The 19,848-nt window shown below is 43.6% G+C and overlaps 1 protein-coding gene across 3 annotated transcripts in view; it reads left to right on the top strand.

The window, feature by feature from the left end:
• KMT5B (lysine methyltransferase 5B) overlaps positions 1–19,848 on the top strand; it is a 49,977-nt gene that overhangs the window by 17,612 nt on the left and 12,517 nt on the right. For 2 of the 3 annotated variants that reach the window (XM_090257446.1, XM_090257452.1), the window contains exons 2-9: positions 1,748–1,982; positions 7,832–7,979; positions 11,468–11,536; positions 16,204–16,369; positions 16,967–17,076; positions 17,941–18,107; positions 18,396–18,415; positions 18,498–18,634. In XM_090257446.1, the coding sequence (XP_090113572.1) occupies positions 1,823–1,982; positions 7,832–7,979; positions 11,468–11,536; positions 16,204–16,369; positions 16,967–17,076; positions 17,941–18,107; positions 18,396–18,415; positions 18,498–18,634 (977 nt within the window). In that variant the 5' untranslated portion in view covers positions 1,748–1,822. The remainder of the gene's footprint in view (positions 1–1,747; positions 1,983–7,831; positions 7,980–11,467; positions 11,537–16,203; positions 16,370–16,966; positions 17,077–17,940; positions 18,108–18,395; positions 18,416–18,497; positions 18,635–19,848) is intronic. The other variant, XM_090257462.1, reaches the window with a different exon arrangement.

Raw genomic sequence — 19,848 nt, forward strand, 5'->3', positions numbered from 1 at the left:
ATATATCAGTAGTTTTACTCACCCTTTCCAAATACTTAACACATTGACTGCCACACTAGAAAAAAAATAGTTTTCCCTGGAGCCATGGTACTTTATTACAAAAATAGAATAAAAACATTGAAAACAAAATATTTCTTTGTGATTTGATGAAAAAGTAATGGGAGAACTTGGAAACAGTTCATAAAGGAAGTGTTTTTGTTTACATGTCAGACTTAGTGAAATTTAAAGGTTAAAATAAATAGAAAATAAATTAACTTCTATTCATTTGATCCATGTTTTCAAATTGCCAGTATTAACAATAACACCATCAGTAAGTAAGATTTTCACGAACCATCTGCGGGGTTTTATCCATGAGGCCACTCTTCACGTGATATGTATGTTATAGCATGGTAGCGTGAGCTGCCTGTGCACCACGAGGCACCCAAGGTAAAGTGACATGTGAGTTGTGTGCGCTTCACAAGGCTCCAGGCTTAAAACCAGGGTGAGTTAACTATAACTCACATGGCAGTTAATGTGTTAAGCAGCAGTATTTTTCTGGATTTAGTGAAGCCTATAAGAAGAATCAGAAGATAGGCACGCTAAAAGTTGAATGCTAATTGAATTTGAATAGTGAAGGAACCAGAAAAAAAATGCATGTTAGAGAATAATTGCACAAGTATCCTTAATATTCATCAGATATATATTTTTTCTTTTTTACTTAGGCATTTCGCTCACACATTTTATCCTACTGTGAATTCACACAAAATTCCTGTCACATGAAAGTGATCTGAAGTCAAGTAAAATTTAATGTTTCATATTTGTGTTGGTTATCGTTACAGATATGTCCAGTTAGTCATTTTTCTGGGGGTACTTCAAAATAATTTATCATTTTTACTTTTCTGTATGTTTATAAAACGTAAGGGAAAATGACTTTGGTGTCCTGAGAGACGCTTGAGCATGAAGGCTGGGTCATCATGCTTCTGCTGTGGGCTGGTTATGTGGCATGGGTCATGTTGCCTCTCCGGCCTCCGTTCCATCTGCAGTGGAAGGATTGTATGGGATCCTGAAGTTCCTTTAGCTCCACGTTGGTTTTCCTAGAGCCTTTTACATTTGACTTATGCTAAAAGCATAATTTCATAACAAACTGATGTCATGGACATTCTTTTATTCCATTACCAACAAACGTAATCACTTCAAAGGTCCTTGTAAGTTACAGGCATCCCTTACTGTCCAAATCGTTCCATTTCCAAATTCAGCTAATTAAAATTCATATAGTGGTAGATACAAATACAGTCTCAGTTTTCATGGCCATTGTTAACACTAAGGAAGACCTGTTATGATGGGCGGTACTGTGATGTTGATATGATGTCCCTAAATACCTTGAACGTTGACTTTAATAACAAAAAGATGTGACAAAACTGTTGTAGATAAGAGAGGACATCTTTGTAGTTTACTCAGGGTAGTTAATAGAATCTTGTGCCTTGCCTAGACACCAGCTTACTGAGGAACAAAGGTGGTTCTTGCTGATAACTGAAGGACAGAGGTTGGCCGAGCACTTGCTGTAAACAGCACCAGCAGTGAGGATGCGCCTCCTCAGGGCCTGGGGGCGTCGCAGACTTCGGGATAGGGGTGGCTGAGGGGCCAAGATAGTCTTCAGTTACTAAGTTACTTTTAGTACTCTGTGTCTTTCTCGGGCCTCTGTGGAGCATGGTCTCTTGTGTACTGACCTCCCTGTTTTGTTCTGTTTTTCTTATTTTGTTTCCATTAGGAGAGACATTGACCTTACCCTCTAAGCGATTTGAAGAGAGTGACTAAATGCACCTGGGTCAGGCTGTCTGTGGGTATGAAGTGGCTGGGAGAATCCAAGACCATGGTGGTGAATGGCAGGAGAAATGGAGGCAAGCTGTCTAATGACCACCAGCAGAGTCAGTCCAAGCCGCAGCACACGGGGAAGGACGCCGTGAAGGCCGGCAGGAACGCGGCGGAGAGGCGGCCGAGCAGGTGTACGTACGCGCGCCGACTGCCGCGCTTCTCTGTGCTGCGAGCGGCGGCTCTGTCCAGTTCGTGATTATTCTGTCCTCTGGTGTTCTCGGAACAGTGTTTTATGTTCTCGTAGTGAACAGCATAGTTGTTTTACTCTTTCCAAGTTATATCAGTCTTTATTCTCATCAAACATTGTGCACAGCTTCAATTGAATGCTTACTATAACTTCAATCATGCTTTTATATCCATGGCTTTAAATTATATTTTGTAGAACTTACACCTTAATGGTTAATCTATTCTGTAAAAAATATTAAAATAACTGCTACGGAATTGGATTTCTTAAAAGTTCATACTGTATTTTTTATATTTGATGTAAGTATGTATGCCTTTGAAAACTGCAGTGATAGGAATAATAAGGTCACCTCTGATCTGCATGATAAGTGGAGTTTAGGCCAGCCTCACAGATTGTCACTGCCACTTCTGTTTCTGTAGGTTGAGCAGTCCTTGATCCTGACCGCGAGACACTGTTGATATTAAGTTGTTTTTTTTTACCTCTCTACCTCTAGTAAGAATGAAACTACTTGTTGAGATTTCTGAGAAGTTGTAGAGTTGATACATGTTTTATAGTTCTAAGAGCAATAGATTGCCCTGGGATAAATTTAAACTGAAGTAGACAGCCATGTGAAGGTTGTCCAAAAGTATAAGGCCGCGCTAAGGGGCACAACTTTTTCTGTTGCTGTTTCCTGCTTTCGCTGAGGTTAACTTGGCCCCGGCGGAACGGCCTCAGCTCATGTTGGAACCGGCCTCCCCTCAGCGGGTGGGTCAGCCTGGGGTCTGCTGCCCAGCCTGACTCACTTCAGTCTCACCTTTCGGGGGTTTCCGCAGCTCGTTTGGGCCCACGCTGCCCTTACTCTTTGCGCAGCAGATCAGGTCACTGTTTCCGTGGGGAAACAGGCAAAAATTCCTACTTCAGGTAAGAGCGGAGGGAGAGGCCAAGACCAAACGGGTTCTCCACTGTGTGGGCACCCCCTCACCCCTTAGCAGGTGACGGGAACCTGACGGAGCTGAGAAATGCAGTGGCGAGCAGTGGCGTTGGCTCTTCAGTAAATTAGGCGTCTCTGAGACTTTGTTTTTTAAGCAAATTGTTATTGGCCTCCTTTCGTACATCACAGTGCAAAAAGGCCCTCATTGGTTTAGTTGTTGGAGGTGCATGCGAATTCAGAAAGTGACCATGGTGTGAGCTCCACCTTGCCGAGTGTAGACAGACAGAGGGATAGGTTGGAAAAACCCAAGAGTGTGGAGACGGGCAGTACCCCATTGCAGCCGTCCCTCGCTGTATCGCCGCTCACTTATCGCGGCCTCACTGTGTCGCGGGATCTTTAAAAATATTTATTTATCACAGATTTTTTGCTATATCGCAGGATTTTGCGGTGCTGTATACGTATGTTGTTCAAGTTCCATAGGTTTAAGGGTGTAGAATAAATGGAAGGTTCCTACTTTGCGGCGGTGGGGTGTCTGGCACGTAATATGCAGGATAAGTGAGGGAATGCTGTAAATGTTACTGTGGCGAAAACAGCCAGTGCTGACGAGAAACAAAGCAGCGCCCGTCTCAGGCAAACTGCAGTGACCTCACCTGACGTCAGAGCCGCAAGGACGTGAAGCCAACACTGACAAAATGGAGGGAAGAAGCAGAGAATTCAACAGTAATTTAAAGACTTTACTAACCTGCTCTCAGTAATGTATGTAGAACAAGGAAAGAAGACAAGCATTTCTCTAAACCAGCTCTCACTACAGGCGCTGTAGGGCAGTCCACCCAGCATCAGCAGAACGTATGTTCCTTTCAAGGGCACACGGAGCCTTTTTAGGGTAGACCACAGACCAGGCCGCACAGCAGGCCTCAGTAAATCTAAAAGGACTGAAATCACACATTATATGTTCTCTGACGAAAATGATGTAAAATTAGAAGTGAAAAATAGAAATTTGGGAAATTCACAAATATGTGGAAATTGAGCAACACACTTCCCAATAACCAATGGTTTAAAGAAGGAATCAAAAGGGGAGTGAGAAAATACTTTTAGATGATTGAAAACAGGATACCACGTACTAAAATTAATGAGGTGTAGCTGAGGCAATGCCTAGAGGGAAATTTGTAGCTGTGAACAACTATATTAAAAAAAAAAAGAAAGAGCTCAATCAATAACCTAACTTTTTTCCTAAAACAAGAGAAAAAGAAATGCAAGCTGAAAGAAGGAAATAATGAAGTGAAATTAACAAAATAGAGGATAGAAATATGGTAGAGATAATCAACAAAAGTAAAAGTTGGTTCTTTGAAAAGATCAATAAAATCGGCAAAATCTTTAAGCAAGAATGACCAAGAAAAAGAGAAGAGTCAAGAAAGAGGGAATATTACTGTCTCACAAAATTGAAAAAGATTATAACAACGTTATGAACAACTATGTGCCAACAAATTAGATAACTTAGTTTAATCGAAAAAATTCCTAGAAAGCAAAAAACTACCAAAACTGAGTCAAGAAGAAATACAAAAATAACACTGCTTACAAGAAAATCTCAGGCCCAGATGGCTTCATTGGTGAATACTGGCAGGTGTTTAAAGAAGAATTAATTCCAGTTCTTCATAGACTATTCCCAGAAAATGGAAGGGGAGAGAACACTTGCCGATACATTCGACGAAGCCAGTATTTTCCTGCTACCAAAATCCTCAGCAAATATCAACAAACCATATCGACCAACAGATGAAACGGTTCCACAGCATGGTGAAGTGGGGTTTATCCCAGGCATGCAAGGTTGCTATAACAGCTTTAGTACACTGTAATTAATTAATACACTCTATCAAGAGAATGAAGGACTAAAACCATATAGGGATCCTAATAGATACAGAAAAAGCATTTGACAAAAATTTAATACCCTTTCAGGGGAAAAAAAAACTCAACAAACTAGGAATAGAAGGAAAGATAAAGGACATCGGTGAAAAAAAAACACAGCTGATGTCATATTTAATGGTGAAATAGTGGTTTTCCCCAAGATCATGAACAAGACACAGAATCCATTCTCACCATTTCTTTTCAGCGTTGCACTGCAGGTTTGAACCCCCGCAGTTAGGCAAGGAAACAAACTAAGCATCCAGATCAGAAAGGAAGAGGTTAAACAGTCCCTATTTGCAGATGACATGATTGTGTGTATAGGAAATCCTAAGAATCCACTAAAAAACCATTAGAACTAATCAAGTTCAGCGAGGTTGCAGGATACAAGACCAGTATACAAAAGTCAGCTGCAGTTCTGTACATTTGCAGTGAACAATTCAAAATTGAAACAATTTTATTTACAGAGGTATCAAAAAGAAAAAGCAACAAATTTAACAATCAACATGTAATACCCAGACTCTGAAAACTACAAAACATTGTTGAAAGAAATTTAAAAAGCCCTAAATAAATAGAAAGATGTCACATACTCATTGATTAGAAGGCTTACTACTGCTAAGATGGCGGTACTCCCCAAATGACCTACAAATTGAATGCATTTCCTGTCGAGATCTCAACTAGCTTCTCTGCAGAAACTGATGAGCTCATCCTAAAATTCTTTTGAAAATTTAAGGGACTCATAATAACTAAAACAATCTTTAAAAAAAGGACTCTCAGTCATCACGAAAATGCAAATCAGAGCCATAAGATACCACTTCACAATTACTAGGATACCTGGAATCAAAAGGACAGATAGTAAGAAGTGCTGGTGACAATGTGGAGAACTGGAAACCCTCATATGCTGCTGCTGTTGGACGTGTAAAATGGTGTGTCCACTCTGAAGAACAGTCTTGACAGTTCCTCAAAAGGTTAAGCATGGAGTTCTCATATGACTTAGCAGTTCCACTCCTAGGGATATACTGGAGAGAATTGAAAACATGTACACACAAAAACTTACTTGATTGTTCATAGAAATGGTGCTCAGAATAGCAAAACCGTGGAAACGGGCCAAACGTCCGTCAGCTAGTGGGTAAACAAAGTGGTGTATCCATACGGTGGGACACGGGTGGTCCGTGATAAGGAGCAAAGTGTTGACACAGCGACACGGATGCACCTTGAGAACATCGTGCTCATTGGGGGCAGCCAGTGACAAAATCACACATCGTGTGTTGCCCTCTACAGGAAGTTTTCAAACTGGACACAGCCATGGAGACAGAAACTAGATTAATGGCTGCCAAGGGCTGGGAGGGAGAAATAGGTAGGGACTGCTAATGGGTGTGGGTCTGCTTTAGGGGGTGATGAAATGTTCCAAAATTGTGATAGTTACATGATTATGTGAATATATTAAAGAGAACACCTTTGACTTGTACGCTTTAAAAGCGTGAGTTGTATGTTATGTGTATTATAGTTCAATGAAGCTGTTACAGAAAATGCGATTTGATAGCTTTTCACATACCTGCATGCCAGGAAAGTGCTTAGTTTTCCTTTTACGTAGACGAGAAGAAGTTGCACCTCCCACTGCGTCTCTTGCTCTTTCACATATTATTTGGTTGGCCAGAAAGACCATTTAATTTTTCTGTAAAATAAGACACATTTTTTATTGTCATTTGGATATTTTGAGTGTCAGCCATCCCCTGCATGGTGTAACCTTGCCTGTTCTCAGTTAATGTCTCGATTTGATCACTGTTGACTTCAGCGGGTCTGTCTGACTGTGGAGCATCATCTGGCGAGACATCTCCAGCACGAAACTTCGCAAACCACTTTGACGTGTTCGGTCAGTCACAGCACCTCCTCCATACCCTGCACCAGTCTTTATTTGCATTTCAATTGCAGTTTTTACTTTTCTTGAAATAATAAAGCATAATATGCCAAAAATGTTGCATATTTTCTTCCATCTTCAATATTAAAATGGCTACACAAACATTCACCAATTTTGATAAGTTTTTTTCTTTCAAATGCATGCTGATATGACACCTGTCACAATACAATCAAACAAAGTTGTTTCTAAGCTAACTAAGTGCTACCAGACCCATCTTATGGAAAAACAAACTAACTTTTTGGCCCATTTTGAGTCGCTTCAAGTTTTATTGCTGGTGTCTTCACTGACCGCTGCCAAGACCGTCAGTGGCGTAGACATCAAACTTCAGTCAGCACTGACAAAACTTCAGACATCACGGATTCCGCCTGCCTTTCCTCTCTTCACATTGTTTTTCTTCCACGATTAAACCCGAGTACTTCAATCGCATATACATTCAGTCACCTTTCCTATTTTTGTCCAGTCATTCAGAATTATTTTAAAGACAGGCCAGGTAGAAGTAGGTTTGTCATTCTCTTCTCTTCTTTCCCCACCTCTACTACCTAGCGCTGTAGTCCTAGGCAGGTTTCCTGACCTCTGGGCCTGGTACTGGCAAAGTGGAGCTAGTCATCACTCATCTGCCCAAAGGCAGGAAGATGGAGTCAACTCCTTGGACTCTGTTTGGTCCTTAAGGTCTGCCTTCTGGCACTCACTGCAGAGGGTGTCTTGTGCCCCTCCTGTCTCCCCAGCCCAGCCCTGTCTGCAAAGGCCTTTGCTGCGCTCTTGCTTCCTTAGGGACACCTGCCCTCCTGTTTCTCACCTCTTCCTCAGAGGGGCAGGGCATCGGAGCCAGGGTCTCAGACCCTCTTCTTGGGAAACCTGGTGCTACCTGCTAACCAAAACACTCTCAGTAATGGGTTAGTTCACTGCATTTGGTTTTCTGTTTATAAGACTAGTATGCCACTCTCCATTATTAAAATTGATTGAAATAATTTCAATTCTTGATTACTAACTTGAATGGGCAAAAGTTATTTTAAGATAGAATTCAGTGGTTTTCAATTTGAGTTACTTTTCTTTCTTTTTTTTCTGTTCACAGGTAATGGTAATTCAGGATTCGAAGGACAGAGTCGATATGTACCATCTTCTGGAATGTCTGCCAAGGAACTCTGTGAAAATGATGACCTAGCAACCAGTTTGGTTCTTGATCCCTATTTAGGTTTTCAAACACACAAAATGAATACTAGGTAATTTTACATCTTTATCCTGAACAGAACAGATGATGTTGAATTTAAGAAAAGAGATGGCTAATTTTACTTTCAGTCAAAAATTTAACATTAAAGGAAAATTCTTTGCTGCAGAAAGATTGTTCTATATGTGTACCAAGAAAAGCAACAAAAGCTTCTAAAAATCTTGTCAGTTTTAATTCTGTGTTCTTATTTTATATCAGGATATTTCTGTTAAAATATAAGGCTGGGGGTGCATCTTTATATGCTATTTTAAATGTTGATAATTAGCTGAAAGAAAAATCTTAACAGGCTTCCTATAAAACCTTAAAAATGCACTGGGGTTTTTTCCTGCTAAAAGTAGGCTACATCAGTTTTTTCATGGCTTATTAAAGACTTCTAAATAAGTGCCACTATACGTAGGGAATTCTGCCATTTGTTTAATATTTGAGATACAGCTAAGCATTTAAGTGAGAGTGAATATTTTTAAAGGCGTGTGCTTACGTTCAGTGTGCACATAAAAATAGATGTACAAGTGCTTTATTGAGTAACAGATGGCATCTACATAAAATATTACTACATTGCCTTGAAATTCATCCTTTGAATTTCTTTATTCTAATTCTCTTAAATACCATTTCTTCCCCCCCAGCGCCCTTAGATAACTTAGTCATTGCCTCCCACCACACAGCAAGTCAGAGCTTTACAGCTTCTCTACCTCTGAACTTCCATGGCAAAGGGTTTTCAAGTCATGGAAAAGCACAGGGATTTAGAATGTAGAGCAAGTTCTAGACCACCATTCGCTCTTAACCTTTGTCACCCTTGCTCTGGTGTTCAGTAACTCCAGTGCCAACGACTGACCCTGGAGGACCCGGTCAGCAGGTGCCTAGTCACCGATAATTAGTTGGGGGGGTGGGAGTTAGTGCGGTGAGTAAAGGTGATTAGGAGGAAAAACTTGTGTCCACCTCTTTCTCTTTCAACTCTGTCCCTTGCTAGAATTAAAGCAATACTGTAGGATGCATTTATCCACCACTTTTGAAATCCAGAAGGAAGAAATTCAGGTAAAAATGTGCCTTTGGTGTTTTCATGTAATTTCTTGTAATCATATATCTTTACTTACTAAAATGAAATGAGAAGCTGGGATGGGCTTGAGAGATTCTGTCTTCAGAGGGGCAAATACCTAAATTTCCTAATTAGGCAGACAGATGGCTGTTCTCTCAAAAATCAGCAGAATTAGATGCCCTCGTGTGTAGGCACAGTCTAGTTTGCATTATGTTAAGTCCATTTCCCCTTTTTCCCCAGTGAACATGAGACCAGCACGGATTCTCTAGAGGATCCCGATAGTATTAAAATCACCCTTTAGCCTTTTTTTCCCCTGAATTAAGAAATGTGAATCACTGATTCACATAACATGTTGTCCAGTGGCGTTCAGGATATTACCACAAAGGCCCGTAATTATGACCTGGAGTCATCGAGAATGAGTTAGATTATATTCACTGAGCCTTACGTATGCTGAAATACGGAAGCATATAAACCATTTTAGAAAGCGTTCCATCAAAATTACAAAATATTTTCAGTGCTTGAGGGAAGAAATTTATGTATTCAGAACCCCCGTGCTTTGTTCCAAAGGGTGAAGGGTTGCCTTTGATTATCTTCTGCTAAGGGAAGTAACTCCTGTTTCCTATAAAAATCCTCCTTGACAACTGCTTCTCGTAATCAGTTTCTAGGAGTCATTTGGGGAATCTTGTTAGGATGCAGACACTGACTCCGTTTCTGACACATTCCCGATCAGGCTCTTAAGAGCAAGGCCCCGAGCGCCGGGCATGCTGAGCTTCCTTGTGGTGTGAAAAGTGGATAAAAAGCACCTCACCCGTAGTTTCCTGGGCTCCCGTAGAAACCTGTGTCCTTATATTGTAAAGTAGGACTGCCACACCAATATTACACCTCAGGGCCTTGCTATATACATCCAGGTACCCCCAAGTTGAAATGTATCCAATATGTAAAATTTTTTATGAATAGAAATTAAGGGTCTAAAATGAAAATCGGTTAAAACAAGTTAAACACGGAGAAGACATGTACTCATTTTTCAGTGCGATGTTCAGTTCCACTCACAGTGCCCGCAGCAGCCGCTGGAGGCGCAGACGGCCCCGCTGGCCCCTGGCGGCTGCGCTCCACTGTCGCTGTGTCCGGGAGGACACTTGGCATTCATTTCAAAGGCGCTTCAACAGGCTCATGAAAGCTGACATTTGGGAAATACACAGAAATTTTACTAATGAAGTTTTTAATCTTAGGGAATGATACACATTTTCATGTAATCTTAGTGGACTTAGTTGGAAATAAAACCATTCATTCTGGTTCTTTATCTTTTGAGCAAGAATTTACCAGAATGTTGACTTACATCATATTCAAAGATATTATTTTATAGATAATAAGGAAAATCTATAGTGCTTTATTTGAATAAGCCATGAATATTTTTTAAATTACTAGCTTGTGGACTTCTCTCTCTGTGAGGTGCAAATGAAGTGACTGGAAAATAGGAGTGGAGCTTGGATTTTAATAGTCCAAGTTGTCTATTACTCTTATAATGGTCTCTTTGTTTTCATGTTTACACATCTATAATTTGTCAGTTTTTAGTTTCTCTTTTTTTATGCCTTTTTTTCCTCTTCCCAGCCCCTTTCAGTGTGCTGTGTTCAGAAATAGCAGATCTTTGATGATTTGAGAATTTCCCAAACTAGCTATATTATGAATGTTCATGTTTTAATCTTAAAATATCCCTGATTTACTAACAAGTAAGTCAGAGTTATAGCATGAATACCTAGAAATAGTATAAACAAAACCATTTCAGCTTATTGGGAAATATTTAGACTAGTCGACTTGTCAATTATGAACCTTTTAGCTGGAGAACAGAGTTGTTAGTACCTGCTCTGATTTTAGAGCAGGATGGTGGGTATTCTGACGCCAGGGCCAGTGCCACTTGTTCAGGCTGAAGACCCAGAGGGTTGCCGGCGGCGTGAGGAGGGGGGTTCAGGGGAGCCGAGCAGGGACTGACGTCATGAGGCAGTGAAGCATCATCTCAGGACACTTTCTCTCTGGGGTGTCTCTCTAGTTTTCTGATCCGAACTCCAGGGCAGTCCCTCCTCACCCTTCCACTGCTGGAGCCATCGGGTTCTGCTTCCCTTAGTCACGTATTGGAGTATTCATGTCGGCTGCTGGGTGGGAATTTGTGAACCCCTTTAAACGGCACTCTGAGAGTAAGTGCTTGACTAGACAGCCTAAAGGAATTCTTAGGCCTTCTAATTCAGTACAGTCCAGGGTAAAATGATGTGCCATGGGAGGGGAGGGGCAGCTTCCAGGCTTTTACCATGTTGGGGCTCCCCGCAGCTCCGTAAAGTTCTGGAATTTCAGTGTTTGAAGGATTTCTGCTGTGGCTAATGTTGTAAACCTGCTTAGAGATGACGAGTACAGACTACAAATCGTTTTTATTGTTGTTGTTTGTTTTTGCATTTATATAGCGCCTTTCCTCCGAGGAGCTCAAGGCATTTTTCCAAATCCGACAGTTTCCCCCACAACAACCCTGTGAGGTAGGTGGGGTGCATTGCGGACGGTAACGAGAGGCCCGCTGCCCTGTCGCGGCCTTTGTGGTGTTCTTTTACGTTAAATGGTGGCCGTGGCGGCGAGAACATGAGTTCCAGAACGTTCTGCAAACCTTTGAAAATAGTTTGGTCTTAGTCATAGCTGTATTTAAAAAACCACTTGTACTCCATAACAGGGTAATTTTAAGAGAAATCATTCATCAAAAGATCAGGAGTCATTCCCTGGGATTAGCTGAGCACTGGGTGCAAGACACAGCCAGGTATGTTTCTGGTGGTTGTTTATTTTCAGGTGAAGAAGGAACAAAGCGTGTGGCTCTGGCACCTCCCCTCCTCAGCGCCATGCCCACCGTGTGCACTTGACCTTCCTCGGAGGGGAAACGTGTTCACAGTGCTGCCTCGTGGTTTTATTTTCCATCTTAAATATATGAGCATTTTTCTCTCCCTCTCTCCTTCCCCTGCTCCCTTCTCTCTGCCCCTCCTCTCCCGCCCTTCCTCCAGTCAGCTCTTGGTGGTACATGCTGTGGAAGGGGCGGTAGTGCAGCTAATGCAGCCCTGCAGCCTTGCTTCAGTGCCACAGTGGTCTGGGGTTTGGAGACAGAAAAGCCAAATAGCGAGGAAGCCTGGGAAGTGAGTCTCTGGAAAGAGTGGGGAACAGGTGTGTGGGAGTGTGGATTCATGTCTTTTTCCTGCCCCTTTTAATTGTGAATGATTGTAAGTGACATTAAGAAAAATTCTTACAGCAGCAGTCATCAGAGTTGTGGGAAGAGAAAACGAAATGTTTGATTTATTGAAAATAGCAGATTTTGTGTTAGAGAGGGAGGAGGGACATACTGATTTGGAAATATCAGGCGCCTGCTTTCCCTTGCCTCTCTGCCATGCCACTTCCCCCTAAAGGCGAAATTTTAAAGTATGTAGTACCCTCCACTGTATTGTCAGAATCCCAGCCGGTGCTCTGGCTGGGCTCCGGGCTGGGGCTCCGTGGCAAGCACAAGTCAAATCCTGCTCTAACGTGAAGCGCCACAAGAGGGCCCTCGGAGTCCACGCGGCAGCGGGCTTGAGAAAGGCCCCTGCTCATTAGCCCTCAGGAGCCTTAGTTTCCTTGTTTATGGAATAAGAGGGGTGTTTTTGATAGTCTAGATTTTCTTCTAGCTTTAGGAAGCATGGTGCAAGGACAGATCTGTGCAATTTGTATGGGAGATTTAGTGATTGTGATTGAGGGCAGAGGCTATCCCATGCAATAACGGGAACTTATTTTATGCCCTGGCTGGTGTGGCTCAGTGGATTGAGTGCCGACCTGGGAATAAAAAGGTCACTAATTCAATTCCTAGTAAGGGCATGTGCCTAGGTTGTGGGCCAGGTCTCCCGGTTGGGGGTGTGCAGGAGGCAACCAATCGATGTATCTCTTGCACATCGATGTTTCTCTCCCGCCCTTTCTCCTTCCCTTTTGCGCTCTCTAAATAAATAGTCTTTTTTTTTTTTTTAATTATTTTAATTTTTTCTGAGGTCCTTAGAGCACTATTTGCTCTGGCTCTAATAGTTGTAATAATCTCATGTTATTGGATAATTTTTATTTCCTCACAGTACTTGTTAATAATGAAATTTGATTTGAATTGTCAGCCAGGTGATTTTGATGTATTTTTGTAGGATTATTGAGAAGAGCCATTTCTCCCCCTTCCTGTCTGCACCAACCATTTTCTTCCTCCTCTGCCTGCCTATTATTTCACACCTGTAGCAACCAGCTGTGGCGGGGAGTTTGGTAATAAATTGTGTTTTGTGAAATGGAGGGTCTTGCTAGTGGGTAGCAAGTAGCAGTTTGGAGGGGTTTTGTTTTTATCTGAGCCGATAGAAGTCAGGAAAACAAACAAAAGTCAGCACAGGAGACGTGGAAGACAGTATTACTAAATCAAGAGTTCATTATTTGGGGCTGGTGTTAGCATATAAATTGGCATCACAAACAAAGAGCGGGTGAAGGTACGGGTGGCGGGCAGGCGCTCCCGGTCGGAAGGAGCAGGTTTCAGGAAGCGCAGCGCACACGGCACGCGCAGCAGCACAGCCCGTGTCCGGCCATGTCTGTACCTGTGTTCCTGTCATGTTTTTAAAGCTTCAGGTGAATTTCGCCCTGACTCTGACTTGCTTGCTAACGTGTTGAGCCATGCAATTATTTTAAAATAGGACGTCACCACTGGTCAGTTCCATGTTGGACACGCGGAGGTTGCTGGGCTCCTTCTGCCCTTTGTAGCCCTGTCATTGATGCCGTGGACTATACACTGCATTTGCCCAAAGGGGAGTGCTGCTTTTCTGTTCACTGCACTGAGCGTGGGTCACCCACTTCCTGCCATCTCGCATCTCCGGACTGTGTGTAGTGGCGTGCCGCAGCCCACGGCGGTGTGGTTGTCCTAGCTGTCCTTCGCGTGCAGGGACGCCCAGCACAGGCTTGCAGCGAGAACAGTTTAAGAAACCCAGGCTTGACAAAACCAGTTGTGATCTCTCCAAGTAGCTTCATGTCATGACTGGAAGTGTGGATACTTTCACAGCTCTGCAAATTTTTAGATTGTTTTTGTGGTGGTTCTCTGACACCATATCCTGACAGTCTAGTTAAAGACACTCTGGTTGTCTAAAGGACTTCCACGAATCTGTCCGTCAGGGCTGGTGTGCTAATTAATTGAAAATGGAAAAATAAAATACAGCATTGTCATTTCTTTGTATCATATCTCTGGGATGTGTTTACGCTGTTTCAGGTGGTTCTGCTTAGTTGTGAGAACTGAACTGAAACTAGAGTCTGAAGCTGGTAGGTTCCTAGGGGTGTCTGCGCCCGTTAACGCATCTGACATCCTCTGGAGAGCCTCCAGTGAACATAGTACATCCGTGCTGGACCTCACGTCTTCCCGCTTCCTGTTCTAGTACTTTCCTCTACTGTCCCCTGATGCCCTCCGCCCCTGTTCGACTCTCTGAATCTGGCCTTATTGAGATCCTCTGCTTAAGTTCCCTCACTTGGCCTGCCCTCCTTGGAGTCTTTCTTGCCCGTAGTAATATTCTAGAAAGCTGAATTCACAACTCTCCTCATTGCCCATATCAGTCTTTGCTGGAAAACTCCTTCCCAAACAAATCTTCACTTTAGTTATAATTTCCATACTTTATAAAGTGCTATAGCAATGTAGTCTGTACCATATTAATATGCATTTGCATATTGATGCCTTGCTTAACTGTTTGATGCATGTGTATATCTTTCAGTGTCAATTAAATTTTTCATTTAGGAGCAGCGGCCAGCCCTGGCTGTACGTCAGCTAGTTAGAGCATCGTCCCAGTACCCCAAGGCGGCGGGTTCCATCCCCAGTCAGGGCACGTGCTAGAACCAGCCAGTGATGCCTAAATGAGTGGGACAACAAATTCATGCCTCTCTCTCTCTCTCTCTCTCTCTCTTTCTCGTTCTCCCTTCCTCTTTCTCTAAAATCAATCAAATTTAGAAAAAGAGAGAGAGCAGTGGCCAGTCTGTCTCTTCTGTTTTTCACCACAGTGCCCGCGTGCACAGCGCCTGGTAAATGCCCTTGGTGCCACACTGCGGCTTCGCATCTTACCGAGATGTCGTGAGTGCGTTTATGACGGCGCCTCTAGAAGAAGTCTGCTTGCGTGCTGCTTTCCTGGGGTTCATGCTGCCTCAGCTCAGTTTCAGCACCTTCACATTCGTGAGGTGTGCAGTTCGAATTCTTAGTCAATTCATAGTTCAGATCTTTTTCTCCTTGGCCATTAATACATATTTTTAACTTTATTTGAATAGCAGTCTTGTGGTTCCTTTTTTGGTTGGATTTAAAAAAACAAGTTTATTTGGGAAAATAAACCAAATGAAACTGATATGACAAGAAATTTTTTAATTAAGATCCAAGTACCCCCAATTATAGTATGTGTTTTATTGAGAACACAACTTTGGAATGAGAGGCTTGCTAGCTTAGGTTTTCTTGGACTGTGTTGTATCATGTGTTACTCTGTGACTAGAAACGTAGTATTCTGAAATCATAATGGCCGATTTTACACTCGCGGCTGTTTATTATCCTGCGTCACCAATTTTTCTCATGTTGCCAGCAGAGCAGTGTCTCTGCGGGAGCTGCGCTTCCGCGCCCCGTGTGCTCTGCATGCAGCGGTCAGAGACCGACCTGGCGTGGTGGCAGAACACCAAGGTGTGTTTCACGACCCACCCGGCACTTGGTTTGGGGTTTTTCTGTCTTTGGAGAATGTTTGTTAGTGGCATGATTTTGTTTGCTTCTCCATTTTTCTGAAGCTCATTGCCTGGCACTCTTCTGGCTTGATTCTGCATGTTTTTAAAAAAAAAACCTTGTCATTCTAACACACGAGGAGAGGAGCGCTGTTGTAGGTCCTTCGTTCTGTGCCTTCCGTGGCCGATGACTAGTGCAAGCCTGCGTCAGAGAGCCTGCGCTCCAACCTCCAGTTCATGAGACGGCAGCGAAGTGAAAACAGGAAAGTGCAGTTGTAAGAGAGAGAAGTTCCCTCCCGGTGATAACTAGTACTGGAGTAGTAATTATCAGGATTATCGATCTCTTCTGTTAGGGCTGGTGGTTTTCAGGCTCTCTCTTTCTCGGGGTCTCTTTAACAGTGTCCCAAGGGTGATGGCACGCAACTCCAGCTCTTGTCTTGATTTCCAGATTTCGGCCTATTAAAGGAAGACAAGAAGAACTAAAGGAGGTAATTGAACGTTTTAAGAAAGACGAGCACTTGGAGAAAGCCTTCAAATGTCTGACTTCGGGCGAATGGGCGCGGCACTATTTTCTCAACAAGAACAAAACGCAGGAAAAATTATTCAAGGAACATGTAGGTTTATTAATAAGATTAATATTACTTATCTGTTTGGATAAGGGTAAAGGAAACTAAAGCCTAAATTTTGGTGAATACTGAAACTTGAAATCAGTTTTTTTGGCCCTGACCATTGTGGCTCAGTGGGTCTGTCATTGTCCCACAGAGCAAAAGGTCACTGGTACAGTCCCTGGGCAGGGCCCATGCCTGGGTTCTGGGCTTGGTCCCCAGTTGGGGTGCATGTGAGAGGCAACCGATCGATGTTTCTCTCTCACATTGATGCTTCTCTCCCTCTTCCTCCCTCCCTCCCCCTAAAAATAAATAATTTTTCTGTAAAACTAATCATGTGAAGATATAATAACATATAAGATCATTTGTATGACTATCCAAAGAGAAAACTTTGTCATCTAGAAGAAAAATTCTTTGTGAACTTCTAGAGTAACTTAGCCAGGAAGTTAGGTACTCACATACGTGAAATTTTAAAATACCAACAAACTTTGTTACTTGATGATCTTAAATTTTTTCTATCATTGGTGGTGGTTTGCTTTTATAATTCTAAGAAAGTCTAGCAGGATAAACAATATAAAATTAATGTCAATTTTTTTTCTGTTTTAGGTGTTCATTTACTTGCGAATGTTTGCAACTGACAGTGGATTTGAAATACTGCCCTGTAACAGATACTCATCAGAACAGAACGGGGCCAAGATCGTGGCGACGAAAGAGTGGTAACTATTATACTAGTACAGACTCATAGAGTTATTGTGTTTAAACTTGCTCTTAAGTGACTGCTGAAGTGCGAAGAGAGTTGTGGGGAGGGATGAAACCAGAGCTCAGCCTGGAGGAGCCAGCGCAGGGCCAGTGCTGCGGCCCGGAGAGCAAGGTCTGCTGATGCTCTCCATTCCGGTCTTTGGGGTTCAGGATTAGAATTCTGAGGTGAACCAGAGTCTGTCTCTTAGCCAAAGTGCTTTTTGTTTTTGCTTTTTTATTGAGTCCTGCTGCCTGCTTAATGAGGGAACTAGTGAAAGGTTTGGGAGGCCAGATGTTATGTTAAATTACATTTTTCGTTAATGTTTCTTACACTGACAACCTGCTGAAATTGTATTTGTAATGTAGTGGGTTGAGATACATTACCGAAAGTAAAAGAATCACATCACTATGAGACCACGGAAGACTCTGTGCTGGGCTTGCGTTCCATGTCTGTAGGGTGGCAGCGTCCCAGCTCTGGGTCCTCGTAGCCCTTCCCTGCTCTTGCACTCGTCTGGGGCTCCTTTGTCCACTGCCAGCAGGTTGAATTCAGTGGCCAGGGATTTGAGTCCTTTCTGCTTGCAAAACACTACACTAGTTGCTGCAGGGCATACGGAGACTTAGATCAGTAGCGCAGCTCTTGTCCTGGAGGACCTCCCAGCCTCTCACAGGGGCGAGGCAGCTGAACAGGTAACCGCGGCAGAGGCTCTGGGGCTTCCAGGTGGGATCCAAGTCAGCTACAAAGCGCAGAGCTGGGTCTTCTCAATACTTGGTATTAATTTTATTAAAAGAAGCCTTATTATTTATAATTACTAGTAATTTTTAACATCACATATTTTAAATAGGAAACGAAATGACAAAATAGAATTACTGGTGGGTTGTATTGCCGAACTTTCAGAAATTGAGGAGAACATGCTACTTAGACACGGAGAAAACGACTTCAGTGTCATGTACTCCACAAGGAAAAACTGCGCTCAGCTCTGGCTCGGTCCCGCTGCGTTTATAAACCATGGTAAGCGCTCTTCCTCGGGGGCGGCACTGGTGCCGGGCAGCGCGGCCCACGCTCGAGGGGCCGCGTCCGACTGCGGAAGGCCTTTATCTTTCTTTAAAGGGGGTTAAGAATGTAATTTTTATTACCACAAAGTTGTTAAAATAAATATTCCTGTAGTTAAACTTGAAACATAAACTTCTGTCAAAAGGTTGTAAACTCATATGGAAAGCTTATTTCAGATTTCTGTAATTGTTCGTGTTTCAGATCTTATCTACAGTTAATTGACTTTATCTTTTGGACATTTTTCAGATTGCAGACCTAACTGTAAGGTAAGCACAAACATTTTTGTATCTCAAGTATTCTGGTTTCTGCTTCGGGTACAAGTTTCTTAGTGAGCTCATTTCATTTCAGTTTGTGTCAACTGGGAGAGATACAGCATGTGTGAAGGCTCTAAGAGATATTGAACCTGGGGAAGAAATTTCTTGTTACTATGGAGATGGTTTTTTTGGAGAAAATAATGAGTTCTGCGAGTGTTACACTTGTGAAAGGTAAGGTACCAAGAAAGATTTTCAGCTTTTTCATGCTTTTAACCCCCTGATGATCATGGGCATTAAATCACATTATCTCCTCATCATTTAAGTGCAGAGACAGTCTCGTACATTCCAGAGTGTCGCACCCAGTACCAAACGCGTAACCAAAACCAGAGGGTCCCGGACTTCCAGGGGCCCTGGCACCGGGCCTTTCAGGTCTTACGGTTGCCGGCTGTTATTCTTATGAGTGGGTCAGAATTCAGATGTGCCCAAGGAAAGAATGGGAAATGCTTACACATACACGCACACACAGCGGGGTTGCCGTGAAAATGCCAAGTGAAGCTCTGCCTCTGACAGTCACATAAACCCCTGAGGTAGTCTTGTGAATGACCAGGCTGTGTCCTCTGGAATTTTTACTTTGATGCGTACACTCATCATAATTCCTAAGTTCCGTCACTTGGTGAGGAGTCTGTCTGTGACCCGTTGAGACCGGAGGCCTTGTAGGAACCCCCAGATCTGCCTCAGCTGCACGGCTGTCAGACGCCCCGCGGGAGCGACTCCTGCCAGCCTGAGCGCGCAGAGGCGGCATCAGGAGCACCTCAGGGTGGGACAGCGGGGGGCCCGCCACAGCCCGGTGCAGCCCGTATCACGCACCTGGCGCTGTCCCGGACACCACTGCTCTTGACTCGTTCAGCCCTCCCAGACTCCCTGTGAGGGAGAAAGAGCGGGCGCCCACTGCGGGGCCGAGACGGAAGCGCCGAGCCCCGGAGCCCTCGCTCCCACTGCACGCTGCCTCTGCCAACGGGAGCAGCAGTGCCGTCCGTGCCGCCCCTCCCACCGGCAGCGCCGCGCCTGTGCGTCCTAGAGCAGCAGACGGTGGGCCCCCCGAGGCCGCCTCCTCTTCCTCCTGGGCAGCCAGAGGTCTCCCTCTGCTGGGGCGGAGGATACAATTCCTTTTTCTACGTAAAAATGGTGTGAACATTGGTTGGATCTTGGACCAGGCCACAAGAGACCCTTTAATTAATGAAGCAGTTTAATTCTAGCTGGATAGGCTTTAAAGTCACGTTACGGAGACAGCACAGTGTGGCGGTCCAGTCAGCGCCCGCGGGCCGGGTCAGGCGGCCTGCGCGGGGCTCCTGCGCGTCTGCGTTGCGCCGGCTGCGAGCTCTTGGGCAGCCGGGCTGCTTTCGCACCTTAATTACCCACGTGTGATGTGAGGAAAACACGAAGTT

This window comes from Furipterus horrens, unplaced genomic scaffold (assembly GCF_987537825.1).
Source record: "Furipterus horrens unplaced genomic scaffold, mFurHor1.1.pri manual_scaffold_2, whole genome shotgun sequence".
Classification (NCBI taxonomy): Eukaryota; Metazoa; Chordata; class Mammalia; order Chiroptera; family Furipteridae; genus Furipterus; species Furipterus horrens.